This window comes from Neolamprologus brichardi, chromosome 3, assembly GCF_056152115.1.
Source record: "Neolamprologus brichardi isolate AB-2024 chromosome 3, ASM5615211v1, whole genome shotgun sequence".
Classification (NCBI taxonomy): Eukaryota; Metazoa; Chordata; class Actinopteri; order Cichliformes; family Cichlidae; genus Neolamprologus; species Neolamprologus brichardi.
Window position 1 is genome coordinate 16803665 of NC_142106.1, and position 19265 is coordinate 16822929.

General features: G+C 39.0%; 3 protein-coding genes across 3 annotated transcripts; 1 reads left to right on the forward strand and 2 right to left on the reverse strand.

Moving 5' to 3' along the window:
* Positions 1 to 729: 729 nt before the first annotated feature.
* Positions 730 to 1590, reverse strand: LOC148103651 (uncharacterized). Its single transcript, XM_087839178.1, has one exon. The coding sequence runs from the start codon at positions 1588 to 1590 to the stop codon at positions 730 to 732; it is 861 nt and encodes a 286-aa protein (XP_087695304.1).
* Positions 1591 to 5003: 3413 nt separating this feature from the next.
* LOC148103652 (uncharacterized) lies at positions 5004 to 5888 on the reverse strand. The gene has a single exon (XM_087838171.1). The coding sequence runs from the start codon at positions 5886 to 5888 to the stop codon at positions 5004 to 5006; it is 885 nt and encodes a 294-aa protein (XP_087694297.1).
* A 2828-nt stretch (positions 5889 to 8716) lies between these two features.
* Positions 8717 to 17965, forward strand: LOC148103653 (uncharacterized). The gene is made up of 2 exons (XM_087838172.1): positions 8717 to 9192; positions 17071 to 17965. Exons 1-2 carry the CDS (start codon positions 8717 to 8719, stop codon positions 17963 to 17965), a joined length of 1371 nt encoding a protein of 456 aa, XP_087694298.1.
* Positions 17966 to 19265: the final 1300 nt, after the last annotated feature.

Genomic DNA, 19265 nt, shown 5'->3' on the forward strand with positions numbered 1-19265 from the left:
AAGCACTTCTGAGATGTAGTGAAACAGAAGATTTGCATCATGAAAAAATAAAACTTAAGCTATACAAAGATTAAAGTTTCTCTTTAGATTCTAAAAAAAACTGATTTTGCTTTATCTATATATTTATTCATTTGTGGTGTGATTTGCCAAAATAAATAAATATTTTACAGCAATGACAAATGTTTCATAATTTATGTAATTACAATAAGTATTAATTATAGGCAATTAGAAGTGACTTAACGAGTCCTATTCACTGCCCTCCATTGATAGAATCACACAATTTATAAACAAAACCATCTAAAATTACAATGGTTGTTAGACAAGAAACAAGAAAGCAACTATATAAGCTGAAGAATCGATGAGCAACGTACTCAAACCAAGAGGTGAAGTCACTGTTTCAAAAGGCCTATTAAAAGAGTTCACTGAAGTTATTTTAGTGAGTGTGTTTAAGACACTGAAAAGTAAAAATCAGCCTAAAAAACATTTTAGAAATATCAAGTGAATTAACACGTACCTTGCTGATATATTTATTTTAACCTGACTGACTGCTGTTCATTCCAGATGTGCAATGATGCTTTTGCCTGTGTTGGCGACGCTCACGTGTTAGCAGGAGGAAAAAGTTATACATCTTTTGCACGTCGTAACACAATTTAGTGGGAATACAGCATATATATATATATATATATATATATATATATGTAACGCCTAAATCCAATCCAAGCCTCATGTTTACCTGCATTTAAAAAAACAACATGAAAGTTTTCCTTCTCTTTGAAGAAACAGGAGAGGTAACACCAAACTGCAGGGAATGTTGGAGATGCCTACAGTCATTTGCATCACACAAGTGGCAGATTTACTCAACAGGGGTGACAGAACACTAGAAAGAAAAAGTGTTGAAAACCACAACAAGACCAGCCAAAGTATAGCTGTAATGGTGTAAAAAGCTCTCATCTTTAATTGGTCAACCTGCTCCCTTTGCTTGCCTTCTTCCCCTGGCCCTGGGCGAATCAGTACACAGAGAACAGAGAGGCCGCAGAAAGACATGATTACTACTGAAAAACCCAAAATGCATGGTACAATGATGTTGCTGACATTTGATGCATTATGATAGAGGAGCACCAATCCAAAGCAGAACAGCCAAGCACAGCCAATGGTGATGTTTCTGATCCTAACTCCACGGGCATTTCTTAGTCCTCGGTAGACGATGGGGTGAACAACAGCCAAGTATCTCTCTACACAGGTCAGGATATGGAAAAAAGAACTTCCGTAGGAAGGAGTGAAAGACACAAGTGATCCTATTTGTCGCACTTGATAGCAATTAGTGGATAAGCCATAAATAAATGCAATGAAGCCCAAGATCCCAGTCAGCTCCATAACAGCCATGTGGTAGGTGAAGATGTCAGAGTGGCTTGCTGTCTTAAAGGAGCGCTGCTGCTTCCATCGTTGGTAACCCAGGTAGAGGATGAAGGTGGAGAGAGGGATGAGAAGTGTGAACCTCAATGTAATAGCGGCAATGTACATGTGAGAGCTTACTGTAGTGCACAGGTTGTTCAAAAGGCCACTGGAGTTGGACGAGGAGTTAGTTGACATCTCTCGTGTATATAATGTTACCTTTAGAGTAAAAAACAAACAAACAAACATAAATAATGATTATAATGATAAAGAAGAAAATAAGTAAAAGGAAAGAGTGGGTGGCTTATCTAACATAGAGTATGACCCTCAAAAGTTTACTCCTTTTTACCTTTTTGAATTATTCTTAATCAATAAATGTAAAAATGGAATAAAAACAAACTGGAAACGAATGCTTGCTTCTTTGTCTGAATGTAACGAATTTCAAACTGGTGCAGTTTTATTTTACATATATATTTTTTATAAAAAGAAAAGAAATGTTCTCAATGAAAACAATGTTCTGACTTTAGGATTACATTAGTGTTTAAGTCAGATAATATTTGGCTTCATTTAGTTCACATTTCAACTGAGTGTGAAGGTAAAATTATATCATTTCTGTTAGATTTTACACTGAATGTCCCAGCTGCACCAATTTCCACAAATTTAAACTTGTTTTGTATTTTTGCATTTGGTTTTTGCATTTCAAACCAAACCACCTAAGGTGACAACATATCACAACTATGACAATTAAAAACATACATACTTTTCAATAACAAATACAAATTCTAACATTCATAAACCATACCCACCTGGTCGATGGATTTGTTTTTAATTCGACGTCTCAAAACTCTTGTCTGTTGTTCACTGACGCTTCTGCTTGGATTGATACCCGTCATGTATCACACAGCAGGAGCGTGTGAGGATTTTGCATAATGTAAGAGGATTTTGTAGAACTCTATTACTGCACACTACAGCAGGCAAATTATCTTTCATTATCTGCGTGAGAGTGCAGCATTGCTACAGGAGACATCTGCAGTTTCTAACTACATATTTTTATGCAGCAAAAACATTTACCCAAACATGCAGTATAACAACACAAACATAGTTTTTGTACTTAGTAAATAAAAGCACCCAGGTAATGAGATAAGCAAAGAAGCACAGTTTCAGGAAGTACAAAAACTGAAAAAATAACTGAGAATTGGTAACAAAATTACATATCCTAAGTCAACCAATTTGTATTTTGAAAATTGAGCACCATTTCCAAATTTCACTATCAGTGGTCATCCCTCACCGAGCCATCCATTACATTTGTCACAATTCAAATAACCTTCAATTTAAGCACTGCCGCTATGGTCATGTCCAAATTCATGGGCTGCATCCTCCTGTGGCCGCATTTGTAGACCGATTACGTCACAGCGACGCGCCGAAGGCTGTCCAAATTCGTAGACTCCTCCGAATGCAGCGGACAAATGCGTCCTCCTTTTCCCCGAATTTGAAGGATGGGTTGGGTGTGTCCTTCGTGGCCTACCATATCCCAGAATTCATAGCGCGGCCCAGCCAAACTCAAGTTTCCAACAATGGCGGCCGCTACTAAGTTTTAAAATTACTCTTACTAATCTTTCTGGGTCACAAAATAAACGTTTAACATATTTTCAGGCGAGAAAGTAGCTGTGTAAACATCAAATATCTACTCGGTTTATCAAGATATCGCATATTTGCAAAAGTGCTTCGACGTTTTCGAAGACGTCTGCTACCCACCAGCTCGATAGCTCGCCGGGAGCTCGAGGGTTACTGATGCGGCCGAGAACGGCACAACTCCCGGCACATCATTTTCAGATCACCGAGGACTTTCGCTGCTCGGGTTAAACGTAATATTTAAGTCACTTAGACAACCTAAAAACGTGATTGTTGGGCTTTTTTCAGTGTTTTGTTTGTTCGTGAGTAAATCGGTTTGGCTGAGATTAAAGTTATTAGATTAGATTAGATAAAATAAAACTTTATTAATCCCCCGGGTGGGTTCCTCCTTGGTTTTTACACAGCTGACTAAACGTCAAACAGAAAACTGATTAAACAGAAGTGTGAGACAGTCGAGAATTTACGCCAGCGTCCTGTTATATTTTAGATAGCAAGGAGCAGACGGCTGAGTTTATTAAACTCCACCGAGACAGCAGTGACGCTAATCAGAAGGCTAGGCCGTCCAATTTCACAGCCGTTTACTTCCGGCCTACCCGACCTTCTGAGGACCCGACCCACGTAGACCGCGAAGGCCGGGTCCTCAGGTGGATGCAGCCCATGAATTTGGACACGACCTATGACTCTTTGTACTGTGTGTGTGTAAAGCCAGGAAACACAATCAAGGACATTTGTATAATTATAATAAACATGAAATGACCACCTTCAGTCTTTAAAATATCCTAAACTCACTTATAAGTTTTCTTATTATTTCTTTAAGGAAAAATTCTCCGGGCTTCCTGAAAGACATTCAAAGTTCTTCTTTGGATGCTGGCTGCCTTTTATTCTGTTCTGTGTAACGATCATCCCAGCCTGCTTCAATAATGTTGAGGTTTATGCTCAGGGTAGGCCAATCCATGACTGATAGTGTTCCATTGTGTGTTTTTTGTGATTCACTGGGAGCCAAACAGTACTATCTTATATAGCATCTTACACCTCGCAATGTTGTGATTGCATTCTTCTCTTCAACGCTCGGCAAATATTACTCATGAAGAATGATTAGTGGTTACTGTGGTTCGAATTTTAATGATCATGAGTCATTGTCAGGCTAATGGCTCATTAGGCTATGATACCAGTTTTGGTCATTTTGCAACTGTGCTGTTTATAAGGCTAAGGGAACCTGCAGTCTTAAAATGGGATATCTTCTTAGTTCGCATTTGGTTTGTTTTCTGTGTTCTATTGTGAAAAAAATATGGGTTTATGAGATTTGAAAATCATTTCATTGTTTTTTCTTTTTTTTTTCTTTTTTTTTTTACAATTTACACAGTGCCCCAGATTATAGTTGGAAAAAACATGTTATCCAGAGATATTTGCAGAAATAAAGCCTGTTTATAATACTGTTATTGTCATAATTCTTGGTTTTGACCCTGCAATTTGACTTTTGAATCATGACAATAACAACATTATAATGTTTTGAACATTAATTTAATTTATCTGATTTAATGTTACTGTTTGATACAAAGAAATTCTCTTTATTCTGCATTGTGCTGAAAATAAAGGATGACATCTTGTGTTTTGGTGCTTTTATTATCTGGTTGACAACAGAATATATACTAGTCAGGCAGATCAGCTCATTACAGGCAGCTTATACACAATATACTACGAAAAAACAGCCATATATAAGATAGGAGTGCTAAAAAGTACTCTGACATGTGTTTCTTGAACTTTTAAAACAGACAGTGGCATTTATGTACTGTAAATGTTTGTCTGAACATAAAACTCATTTATAAATAAATGGATGTTGTTGTACATGTTTTTATTACAGCTGTGGTTGTTTCTGAGCCTCTTAAAAGCAATATATTTGTAGATACTAATGAAGTAAGTCTGAGTTCCCCTGGATGGTCATTCTGCTTGTGAAGGCCTAAATATGACCTTAATCATCCTCATTCTGTGGTCTTTTTGCAAAAGGTTAGTATCCCTGCTCTGTGTAGAAACAGTAGTGGTAATACCAGACTGCAGGGCACAGTAAGCCAGACTGCAGACACGACCACAGCACATGCAGTGAGGTTCTGGACTGATTCATTAAGTTGGCTACTGACCAGGATTCCCACAAATCTCAACCACAGTGCTCCCATTATGGCAGTGATTGTGTGGAACGCCCTCTTCTTTGTTTGGTCCATGCGCTCTCTCTCCTGATCCCCTTTCCCTGGGCCTGGACGAATTAAAATGCAGAGAACCGAGAGGCTGCAAAAAGTGGCAACACATACGTAGAAAACCAAGAGGCAGCAATGTGTCGTGAAAGCCAGAAATTTGTTGAACAATTTACTAAAACTGAGTGATACAAAACAAAACAGCCAGACACACCCAGTGCTGATGTTCCTTACCCTCACCCCACCCTCCTGTCTCAGACCCAAGTAAGTAATGGGGTGAACAACAGCCAGGTAGCGCTCTATGCAGGTGAGGACGTGAAACAGATTCTGCCCAGGCGAAGAGAAAGCAAATATGTCCTGTCCTACCTGTTTTATCTGTGAATCGTTTATCAAAGCACCGAAACAATAAAAGAAAGTCCCCAGAATAGCTATCAGCTCTAGTGCAATCACATTATAGGTGAAGACATCAGAGTGGCTCATCATCACTGCTGTGGAACCAGAAAGTTGTTTTCTCCATCGCTGGTAGCCCACGTAGAGAACAGAGATGAAGAGAGGGAAAAGCGAGATGTTGGACACAGAGAAAGCTGTGAAGATCAGATGACTAGTTCTGGATTCTGAGCAGTAAGTCAGTAAATCAGCAAATAAATTGGAGATGTTGAAGGAGGTGTTGGTGGACATGCTGCCTGAAAGTAAAAAAAAAAGACAGGATAAATGGAGGGACTGAGCTCAAGAACATCAAACAATGGAAATAAGTCCATTTAAGTTACAGATGTATGTCTATATGTGATCAAAGGGCAAGACCAATACTTCTTCCCCCCCAAAATCTTTAAGGAAGTCAATTGATTGAGGGTTTCTTATCATCACTCTGGAATGATGATAAGAAAAAAATAGTCGAATTGTTTCAAGTAATTCACAAAGTCTAAAGCAGCTGATTTTGTTTGTTTTTTAAACCCAATTCTAAATATAATCAGCAACTGCTGGAAATACCAAAGTCTAACGAGGTCTGACATATACATGTACCACAGAAGTCATTAAACAGCACTCACCATACAAATAGTCTTCAGTGAATGTTTGTTTGATTCTTCAGCCTAAGCAGCTGCTGTTTGTAGACATTTGGGCAATACTTTAATGGTTGCGTGCTGAAGCTGAAGGCGTTTTTTAACACGTTCAAGTGACAGATGGCAGAAATGAAAGGCTTTTGCATATTGCACTTGTCCTGATTTTGTATGTTGTATTCAGTAGGCAAATTTTCTTTTTGCACCTTTCATGGGGCCTGGCATAGGTAATTAAAGCGTCAATGAAGTGAAAATGTGTTTCTAGATAAGAATCATGACACTTACAGCAAAAATGTGGACAAGTCATAAAACCTTTTTATTTTAATACATTTAAATGTTGATTACATGGATGCTATTGAACACTGGAATTAAAATAAATTTAGATCAATCTTGCAATAACCTTTGCTACATAGCTACAGTATTTATCCTGCATTTTAAAAGATGTTCGCATTCACAAAGCAACGAGAAACACCAAAGGGATGTGTGACCATGATGATGAGCTTTTCTGATCAGTGAGAAAAAAAAACAACATGTTTTAAATGAAAAATCTTGGTGCCACAGAAAGGGGAGTTGTCCGAGATTTTTAGTAGCATGTGAACTTTGAAAACATTGGAGCACATGTGTTTAATAACATGAAAGAGAATGAAAAATTTGTATCCACAGGAAGCTTCTTGAAAGCAAAAAATACAACATTTGTGAAGTTGTACGATGGAAGTTTCATATTGCTTTGTATGTGTGAGTGGAAAAAGTTACTCACAAAGATCTTTGTGCACTAAATCACACGATTTACTATACATAGTAAAACTTAGTCTAGGTTTATCATATCAGTCACATTTGTAGATTTCTTTAGATTAATTTTAGTCCATGACTCAGATTTTCTGTCCTGTTGCAGGTTGTCATGCAGGTTATTTTGCAATGGCTACAGAGAAAAAGCAATATGAAGGTAAACTTTGACAACAATACAATACATGCTTTAAGATGCATGTTTTACACAATAAATAAACTTAGAGTAAATGTAACTATTTTCCGGTGGAAACTTATTGGTACTGATTGTGGTGAAGAAAAGTAAGAAATCAAATGCTTCTGTCAATTCAAATAGCATAAGAGACCTACATGCAGATCTGCATCTACAAACCAGTTGCTACTATTTATAAGCTTATAAGATTTTTATCAAATCTGTTTATAAAAATATATTCTTTAAAGAATTTAGACTGTCTATAAATCTGTAGAAATAAGCCACGTCAGTTTATGCTAGTATCATTAAGTCTGGAATGGTGCCTGGTGCATTAGTTTAATATTTAATATAATTGTTAGGATGCCTGGGTCGTTGACCCAGAGTTTTGAGTTTATTATGTTACTTATCATTTCTAGTCTTTGGTTTCTTTGTTGGAGTTCTGTCTTATGGTTTATGTCTCTGTGTTCTCTAGTTGCTGTCTCTCTGTGTCCAGTCAGAGTCTGTGTCTATAGTTCAGTCTGTGTTATGTTTCCTGTTTTACTTTGAAAATCCGTGTCTTATGTAAATGTGTCTGGTTTTGCTTCCTTTGTCTCGTTAGGCCTGATTTGCCCCAGCTGTGTTTCCCTCCTGTTGCCCATTCCCTGATTGCTCCCTCTGTGTATTTAAGCCCTGTGTTTCAGTTTGTCTGTGTTGCGATCTACCCTTATCTAGCTCTGTGTTTTGTCTGCCCGTGTAAGTTATTTGGATTCTTACTTTTGTTCTGTTTGAGTTCAGCATTAAAGCTGTTTGAGTTTACGTTTGTCTCTGGAGTCTGCACTTTGGGTCCTTTTCCTGCCTGCACACAGCTGTCACATAACAATAATGTCACACCATTAGGGCAAAATGCCATGTGTGAAATTTATAGTCAGGTCTAAATATTTCTAAACACTGACATAATTGCACACAGCTCAGAAACAAGCATTTCACTACATGTTGTACTCTGTATAATTGTGTATGTGACAAATAAAGGTTGTTTGTTTCTTTGTTGTTTGCTTGCTTGTAATTCTTGCTTTACTACTTATAGTTGTACTTCAAGTATTTAAACACACATACAGGTGGATTGCTTGCATTGCTTTGCCATTAACAAGAAATTTTATGGCCTGTGCCAATAAATTAAAATCAGCATGTTCCAAACAGATGATTAATCTTTACAAATGGATCTATAACTCTATAGTTGATTTTTCCCACCTGGAGAAACACTTATGTGCACAATAGTACATTACACATACAAACACTGGGTGCATTACATATGTACAATCACATGCAGATGCAATATTTGGACTGCATGCCCACCCAACTCATTGACTTTAAAGGCACAGAAGAGGACATATCAAGAAGCAACATTTCATTAGTTTATCAATGCTAAAATGTACATGTTCGTGTGGAAGACAGCTAAATGCACAATCCTAACTGGACTATGTGCACAAGATGAAAAATATGATGTGAATGTCAATACCATGGACAGGAAACTGCAGGATCTAGGATTGAGCAGCTCTCTCTGCAGCTGGATCGTTCACTTCCTGTCTGACAAACACCAAGTGGTCAGACTGGGCAGCATCACCTCATCCCCCGTCATAATGAACACTGGTGCTCCACAGGGGTGTGTACTGAGCACTCTCCTGTACTCACGCTACACCTACGACTGCACGGCCACTAACAACTCCAACATCGTTGTGAAGTATGTGGACGACACCACAGTGGTGGGTCTTATCACCAAAAGTGATGAGACGGCTTACAGGGAGGAGGTCAGCGCCCTGACCCACTGGTGCCGAGACAATCAACCTACCCTCAACGTCGCAAGGACAAAGGAGTTGATAGTGGACTTCCGGAGGTGCAGAGAAGTACACACCCCCATCACCATCGACGGAGCTGCTGTGGAGAGAGTGAGCAGCTTCTGGTTCCTTGGTGTACATCTGGAGGAGGATCTTACATGGTCAGTACACATAAACAAAACAGTGAAGAAGGCGCAGCAGCGCCTCTTCTTTCTCAGGAGACTGAAAAGATTTGGCATGAGCCCCCGCATCCTCAGGACCTTCTATCGCTGTGCCATTGAGAGCATCCTCACTGGATGCATCACCACCTGGTACGGCAACAGCACCGCTTACAACTGCAAAGCTCTCCAGAGAGTAGTGAGGTGTGCTGAAAGAATAATTGGAGGTGAGCTTCCCTCCCTCCAAGACATCTACAGGAAGCGGTGCCTGAGGAAAGCGGGGAGGATCGTCAAGGACTCCAGTCACCCCAGCCATAAACTGTTCAGACTACTTCCATCAGGAAGGAGGTTCTGCAGCATCCAGTCCCGAACCAGCAGACTGAGAGACAGCTTTTTCCAGATGGGATGGCATATCACTGCAGGATGCAGTGCCTTCAATTGTGAATAAATCCCCAACAGTGTCACCAGCAAAACACGTGCACGCCATCACACCTCCTCGATGCTTCATAGTGGGAACCATGCATGTGGAGACCATCTGTTCACGTTTTCTGTGTCTCACAAAAACACGTCAGGTGGAACCAAAGATCTCCAATTTGGACTCATCAGACCAAAGCACAGATTTCCTCTGGTCTGATGTCCATTCCTTGTGTTTCTTGGTACAAACAAATCTCTTCTGCTGTTACTTTTCCTCAGTATTTGTTTCTTAGCAGCTATTTGACCATAAAGGCCTGATTCACGCAGTCTCCTCTGAACAGTAGATGTAGAGATGTGTCTGCTACTTAAACTATCTGGGCTGTATGTAGGTGTGCATATGAACCCTGTCAAGGAACTTCTGTGAAGGGAAAAACAATTCAGGTGACTACATTATGAGAAGGCCAACCGTTTGCAGCGTTGTCAACAAAGTGGGCTACTTTGGGTACTTTGAGGAATCTACAATAGAAAACATTTTCAGCATAATTTGTCAATTCTTTATTTGCTATATAATTCCTTATATCTTGCTTCATATATATGATGTCTAAAGTATGTATCTACAATGTAAGAAGTAGTAAAAATAAAAATGAGAAGGCAATGATGATGAATGATTTGACGCTTGCGGTTGACTGCAGCGAAATTGGACCCCTTTCAAACCATTCATAAATTACACAAACATCACATTGGGGAGACCGGTCGGAACAGGTAGCATTAAAGAAAAACAGTGAAATGTACAGCACAACACGGCAGTGGAGGAGGAAAAAGAGAACTTTACTCAGACTGAGCTCCTGATGGGAGATCGGTATGAGAACAGAAATAAAAAGGCTCCAGTATCCGGTCCTGCAGCATCTCTGTGCTGGACCAGTCAACCAAAAAAAAAAAGGTAAATGGCCTGTATTTATATAGCGCTTTACTAGTCCCTAAGGACCCCAAAGCGCTTTACATATCCAGTCATCCACCCATTCACACACTGGTGATGGCAAGCTACATTGTAGCCACAGCCACCCTGGGGCGCACTGACAGAGGCGAGGCTGCCAGACACTGGTGCCACCGGGCCCTCTGACCACCACCAGTAGGCAACGGGTGAAGTGTCTTGCCCAAGAACACAACGACCGAGACTGTCTGAGCCGGGGCTCGAACCGGCAACCTTCCGATTACAAGGCGAACTCCCAACTCTTGAGCCACGATTGCCCCAAAAAAACCAAAAAACAAAACAAACAAACCTCGTGGATCGCTTTCTTTACCTTAAAATAAATACATTCAGTGAATATATTATACTTGCAAAGCATTGGGAAATGGGAGGGCACATTTTCTACTTTTCGGTGCAATTTTCATCACCTGTTATGTTACCAAATCTTTATTGTATTTGTATTGTAATTTTTGTATTGCTGTGAATGCACACAATTAGACTTGACACCTCACCACTGTCGTGCCATTTTCACATGTCCTGCCCCAGGCTCAGCTAGTTCCCTTTCACGCCTGACTTGCTCATGCAATAACAGAATTCTTGTCTTGGGACACTATCATATGATTTCTTTAGACACACAAAGGAAGATTGCAACACCTTCTGACCTTCTCTATACTTCTCCATCAACACTCTCAAGGAAAACATTGTATTGATAATGTTTTTCTTAGCATGGAGAGATGGTGATTGTCACCTCTGTTCTCAACCTCTTAACGTAGTATTTAGATTATGATGATTGTAGTCTTGTCAGATTACAACCATATTTAAATCAAATAGTGATTGATATTGAAGAATGTGGATTGTCATGTGAGAATGACCTGATGAGAAATCTAATTCAAGTGAAGGTATATAATATGAGTGAACCATGAAATGGTTCGTGTTAGTTTTATTATTTATTACCACTACCAAGTAAACTCCTTAGTTTTATGTAAAACTTAAAACGAAGTCTGCTTTTGTTCAGCGAAACACTAGGAATGAACCATTACTTCATCTAAAGATTATAGAAAACTATCACCACTTGGGGTCACAACTGTTCTAAAAATGTGTTGACACTGACCTGGTGCTGAGTTATGAATAGGTGAATAGGACATTGTTTTTCATAAAAAACGGAAAAACCTTGCTACAATGCTGTAATACTACAGACAAGGAAAAAAGAAGGGCCATTTTTTTTTTCAGGGAGGTCAAAAGCCCCAAAAACAGGCGACTGTGTCTTCACTTCATGTATGTGACATAAAATTAATGATTCCTGGCGAGTAATTGGCCTAATGTGCTCAGATCAGACAATAACTCTGATCCAGTTACATTTGAATGGGCCAATAGGTGGACGTTATACCTGAAAGACAAGAGAAACAGAAGAGCAAAAGTGCCACTTATCGTGACATACAACACATAACATATTTAATCTGTTACATGTACAAGGTGTCCTGCATAGCTATCAGCCCAGCCAAAAGCCCAACAGCTAATTATAGTCTATGTTCTCCAGACAATCAGTCACACAAGCGCCTGTTATGTGACTGTGAAATATAAAGCAGCAACGTAGCTGCAGCACCTGGACGCAGTGGAAGGTAAAATATGCATTTCTGCCTTTGTTTCTTTGGAAAGAATAGTTTAAGCAGCAAATCTAACAAAATTGCAAAGTCATACAGAGTATTATAAGGTTAAAGTCTAGTTGAGCAACTAGTTGTTTTGTCACTTCCACAATCACTTGTGTGATTAGGCAAGATGAATCACTTATTCCCCAAAACCATGGGTCAGAGTCAGGTTCTTCCTGAGAATAATAATAATAATGGATTGGATTTATATAGCGCTTTTCAAGGCACCCAAAGCGCTTTACAATACCACTATTCATTCACTCTGACATTCACACACTGGTGGAGGCAAGCTACGGTTGTAGCCACAGCTGCCCTGGGGCAGACTGACAGAAGCGAGGCTGCCATATCGCGCCATCGGCCCCTCTGGCCATCACCAGTAGGCGGTAGGGTAAAGTGTCTTGCCCAAGGACACAACGACCAGGACAGAGAGCCCAGGGATCGAACCGGCAACCTTCCGGTTACAGATACGCTTCCCAACCCCCTGAGCCACGGTCACCCAAGACAGTTCCTTAACACAGCAATGTGTTTAAGGAACTGTTGAAAGGGAGTATGCACTTGAAGCAAATCGACTACTGAACTTTCAAACATGATTTTACTTTTGTGAGACAGTCGTGAGACCACATTCACAACTGCCTGACAAAACTCATTTCCTGCTCTTGGCGTGTGCATCTAGAGTCTCACTCATCATAGTGAAACCATTGAAATGATCAGATGATTTGAGAAACAAAACAAAAACACTGTGAGGTTACATTAATAATAACCTAATATCTCAGTCAGTCTTGCTGTGCTCTTACCAGGGTTTTAATAGTTTTGCAATTTTCATTAGTTTTTATTTTTATTTAGTTTTGACTTCAGATTTTCAATTTTATATCAGTTTTAATTAGTTTTTACCAATTGTTTGCTAGTTTAGTTTAGTTTTTATTTTTTTGAAAATCCTTAGTTTCAGTTTAGTTTTGATTAGTTTCAGTTATAGTTTTAGTTGTTTGCAATAATTAAGTGTAACAAAATCACAGTTTCATCATATCAGTCATTCTCTTCTGCTTATCCTTGGGTATGTTGCTATTCCAGCTACCATACTGCACCCTGGACAGGTCGCCTGTCTGTCGCAGGGCTAACACGCAGAGACAAACAACTCACATTCCCACCTATGGGTTCTTTAAATAAATAAATGAAGGCAGATGAACAACCATTGATACCAGGCAACTATAAAATGTATATCTTGGCCCCAATGAGACTATTAACTCTCGCAGCACCAGGTGTTCGTAATTTTGGTTCAAGTTAATTGATAAACTTTTTGAAGGTAATTGACTCACACAGTTGTGTAGATATCCCCGTCCTGTTGTCTCGGGATGCATCACGCTGCCTTGCCTGGGGTTAGCTTCTGTTTTCTGGGGATGAGGGTTGAGTGTGCTCCCTTACCTTCTCAAGCTAAGCTAGGTTAGCCTTCTTGTGTGAGCTTTTCAAGTGCACTTTAAGGTTTGTGAGATTTTTTCCCTTTAGAAATGTCCCTCATAATTTGTCTCTTTCCACTACAAGACACTTGCTTTATCCAAAACACAGTCATATTCAAAGTAATCCCAAATTGGACTCTGGCGCTTTCTTCCGACTTTTCCTGACATGATTCTGCACGTGGACGGAGCAGCGACACAGACGACTCGACTAACGTACTGCCACCTGCTGGCATAATGAGACACAGCAAGAAGAAAATCTGGAAACTACACTTCATTTTCACCCTTGACTATTGTATGACACGCACACATCAATGAAAACTAAACACATTTTTGCTATAAATTCAGTTAATTTTAGTTAGTTTTGTGAACACTCATTATAGTTTTAGTTAGTTTTCCTTTTTTTGTTTTTGTTTTTATTTTTATTTCCGTTAACGAAATTTCACTTCTAGTTTTCGTTAATGATAATAACCTTGGCTCTTACATTGTTTGTAAAGACAGAAGAGGAAGAACAGTTGAACAAATCTATCTATCTGTATGTATAACAATTATAAGAGCATAAATGTCAGATCACTTGAAATCAACAAGCCTCTTATGTGCTTTTATTCATGTAGAAACATTTACTCATTTGACTGACATAAAAAACAGCCAAGCATGAATCGCTTGACAGTGACAAATTGGCTAGGTGTCATTTTCATCAATAAAGTGAAACTTGGCATCAGGTCAGCAATCATCCATCAGGTCAACAGTCCCTGAATCCCCACCTGTTCATAATCAGTAAGAAACACACACTGTAGAACCACGTGTAAATTCTCCAAATGGTTACCTTGATTTGAATTGACCACATACCAGTCTTTGTTTCCAGGCAATTTGAATCCTGTCAAACAACAACACGAGTCACTCTCAATAATGACCTACCTAACCACTGCATCATGATCTGATTGAACATAATATGAATACATTTTTAATGGCACAATGGAAACCTGGGGCATGCAAAGTTCCTGTCCTGCAAACGGCAGGATGTGTCTTTGTTTGCCAACAAAAAGATTAGACATTGCGTAATGAAGTTTAATAAATCCTATAATGTCGGCTGTTTGGATGGTTGTTCCCTGGTTGTTTTCGCCTGCATCTTGACGTGTCCTTAACCCTTTAAAACTGGTCAGAGCGGCCACGCTCCGTTTTGCGCAACTACTTTTAAATCCCGGTAGCACTGCACCACGTAAGCTAGCGCAATAATTTTTTTTGCATATGAAACCGGAGGAGTTGTACTTATATCTTATGTCATCAGCTTGTCCTAGGTCACAGTTTCCTTCCACATATAGCTTTTCAAAAACTGCATAAAAAGCGCTTGCAGCAACAAAAACATAATATTCCAGAAACACGCTTTGCCGATCCGATCAGCTGTTTGTAACACTTCCTATTTGGAATAGATGTCAGCACGAACTGTCCGCCATGACCTGCCCGAAACCGGAAGTGACGTCATTTTCGCAGAAATGTCGTTTTTTACCATCAGGGCCTCATGAGCCTATACTGGTGTTTTTAAAAGTTATGTTTGACTTTATGACTTTCTGTGTCGTTTCTGGGATGCTTTGGACTCATATTGCACTGCTGGAAATAGTTTATTTTGATGCATATGCTGTTATTTTGCAAATTTGCATTATAATATTTATTTTCGTTTTTCCTGCAGTATATAAAAATTGGTGTATTTCAAAAATAAAACTATGAAGACACTCAAAATAAATTTCCTGTGGTGTGAAACTATTTTGTGCAACTTTTTTGTATTTACAGTTTTGAAGGATAAGCCTCTTAAATTTCTCTAACTAGAAATAAATGTTAAAAAAACAAAAACGATTTTCATTTTTTTTGTAGTTTATTGCACGTTTTTTGCAATTTATGTAATTACTATGCACTTAATGCATGCATATTATTAAAATTTAGGCTGTAATGGTTGTATTGATGTATAGCAACTTGAAATGCTCCCAAAAATGGCTCCACAGCATGTAAAAATATAATATAAGCTCTGGCGGACTTGGTTCTACGGTAGGTCTTAAAGGGTTAAACAAAATACTAAAAACACTGTTGCTCTGATGCATCCAGTTGTGTCTGTGAATAGTTCATTAAAAGTTATTTGACAAAAAAAAAAAAAAGTAACTTTACAGACTAGGTGAATGGACTGATTCTTTATATTAATTTTTCCTCTCCTGGAACACACAAATCAATTTATACAACATCCCTGATTCACACGCGCAGACAAGTGCTTTCCATCGAACATTCACAGTTGGGGTTAGTATCTTGCGCAAGACAGACAGAACAACTGGGAGTTGAACAACCAACCTTTCTATCAGTTGATGCACTGCTGTTCCTCCTGAGCTACAGCCACTCCAACATCTGAAAGAGGGTGAATGAGGCTTGTGGTAAAGAAGTGCTTTGAGTTCTTAATTTGAGAAGAAAAGCGCTCTATAAACAATAGTCAGTTTATCCTTTTACATAATTTCATGTTTGGAAGTGCAATCAAACCTATTGTGATTCACTTGACAAATAGCACGGTAGCCATAGTTACACTTGGCTGAAAACACTAAAAATACAAAATAACAATTTGCTTATTATTTTATTCTTAACTGCCAGTATAATTAACACACTATGTAAACATTTCAGTGAACGCTAGTACTTGCTTCCAGGTTATTTGAATCCTGTTAAACAACAATAGCAGTGAGACTCATTAGCAGCTGACCCTGTGCTCCAACCTACCAATTGACGCATAGCGTGAAACTACAATTTGCATTCCACACTTAAGACCATAGGTTAATGCAAAGTCAATCATTTGTTTGACTGCAAACAACAAGGCACCGCTGTGCAGGAGTCCACCATTTCACCACACTTAGACATAAAAACATTTATGTCGATTTTTATGTTAATGAAGACAAGTTGGTGATTTTGGATTTCCAGGAGATTTAAATCAAACACCACAAAAGACAAGGTGGGGGTCATTTAGCTTCATAAAGTATTTCACTTAATATTTGTACTTTTCCATTATGGTAACTGAACTATGTGCTAATTATCCACAGACTATTATCTGAAGCTGGCGATACTAAAATGTTTAGCATTGGCCTACAGAGCATTTCAGACAATATTTTCTTTGAACTGTCTTCATTTCTTTTGTGAACTACGAAGGTGGACGTAAAATGTTCTTCTGTTCATTACTGTCACAACTGCAGGAGTTGTTTAGCATTTTTTCTTTGAACTGACATTACAAAACACGCCAAACAAACAAAAGAAGTGCTAAAAAAAAGTTCATTACTGTCACAGCAGCAGGAGTGAACTGTAACATCTATATATAAACACAAAGAAAGACATGAATGGGATTTTTGTTGAAGTATTGTGGCCTCACTTCTTGTTTATTTCTCAGGGCAGAAGACGCTGAGCTCAGAGCTACAAGAAGCATGTCAGACAACACTTCTTTGTTTACCTTTGACTGCTATAGCTCAAGTGCAATGTATATTGTCATCACCTTCTCAGTCACCAAGACGTTTATCATCCTCCCAATCTCCATCATCGTCTTGTACCTGGGTTACCAACGATGGCAGCGGCAGCAGCGTTCCTTTGCAGCAATGAGCCACTCTGACATATTTACCTATAATGTCACCATAGTTGAGCTAATATTTGTATTGGGGACCACACTTGGCATATTTGGCTGGTGCTCTAATAACTTTGTGACGGTTTTCATGGGTATGTCTGCAATCACTATCACCTACCCTGGAGAGATGTTCTTTAACATTGTGACATGTGTGGAGCGTTACTTGGCTGTAGTTCACCCCATCACCTATCTGGGGCTGAAACAATCAGGTGGTGTCAGGATCAGAAATATCTGCATTGGGTGTGTCTGGTTGTTGAGCTTTGGGTGCGTTGGTCTAGCAGCTTCCTATTACCCCATTGTTCCATATATTCAATATTTGTGCATGATTCTGGTCTCCTTAGTTATAGTGTCTTTCTGTAGCTTCTCTGTTCTCTGTGTTCTCGTTCGTCCAGGGCCAGGGGAAATGGGAGGAGACAGGCAGCAGATGAATCGGTCAAAACAGAAAGCTTTCCGCACCATCACAGCCATAATGGTAGCTCTCCTTATGTCTTGCCTAGGAACACTTTTTACAGTTGCTCTGGGTACCACAAATCTGCTAAGTGAACGAGACAGGTGTGTGATTCTAATGTTTGCATCCTGGGTTACTCTGCCCACCAGTCTGATTTTACCTCTGCTGTTTTTACACAGAGCAGGAAAACTCTCATTTTGCCTTCTCAGCAATAAGTAAATGCGGCTATCCATGTAAATATTATTTTCTACTTGTACATTTATTTTCGGTGCAATTTTCATCACCTGTTATGTTACCAAATCTTTATTGTATTTGTATTGTAATTTCTGTATTGCTGTGAATGCACACAATTAGACTCGACACCTCACCACTGTCGTGCCATTTTCACATGTCCTGCCCCAGGCTCAGCTAGTTCCCTTTCACGCCTGACTTGCTCATGCAATAACAGAGTTCTTGTCTTGGGACACTATCATATGATTTCTTTAGACACACAAAGGAAGATTGCAACACCTTCTGACCTTCTCTATACTTCTCCATCAACACTCTCAAGGAAAACATTGTATTGATAATGTTTTTCTTAGCATGGAGAGATGCTGATTGTCACCTCTGTTCTCAACCTCTTAACGTAGTATTTAGATTATGATGATTGTAGTCTTGTCAGATTACAACCATATTTAACACTGGAAGTCCCAGGCTTTTCTAACCCAAGTCAGCCAAGTGGAAGCTAAATTGGCTAGTCTTTTAGCATCAATTCATATGTAAATTAGGTTGTTACTTGAGAAGTGGAGGAGTGGGGGTGTTTGAATGATTGCTGATTTCTAACTGCCAACTGCCTCTTTGTTTGTCCAAAAGTCACCAACTTGGAGTGGTTAGTTTCCTGAGCCACAAGGAAACTTGTGTTTCAGTTTGCCATCTTAGGGAGAAATCAACACACATGGGTGTATTTCCTTTGTTGCTGAGATTTATTGTTAAAAACAGTACAAAACCCCCCAACCATTTGTACACATATTTACAAATAATAATAAAAAGTGAGTGAGTATATATACTCACAGTACATACAGTCTGATTTTACCTCGGCTGTTTTTACACAAAGAAGTAAATGTGTCATTTTGCCTTTTCAGCGTTAAGTAAAAGCAGCTTAACTGGCTTTAGAATTAGATTCGACTATTTGACTTTTAAGGGACTATTTGAAACTAAACAAACCAGAGGAAAGTTAAATATCTCAGACATTTTCATGCACAGTTTAATGGACACTGAATACTTATTTGGGAGTGTTGGTTCGTCTAGCTCTGTGAAATGTCCTCTTTTTGATTTACATATTTAATTTTCTGATAAATAAATAAGTACCCTGTGATTCCATTTGCTCTTTCTCTCATCAGTGGCTCCCCGACAAATTCCGACTCCAATCCCAATTTACATTTCAGCATTCTGCAAACATTAAGTGGATTATTTTCATTTTCTGTCTTTTTGTTTTTCTCTTGTGAAGTTAGCTGAGGCTTTTTTGAGTGTGGATGTCCTG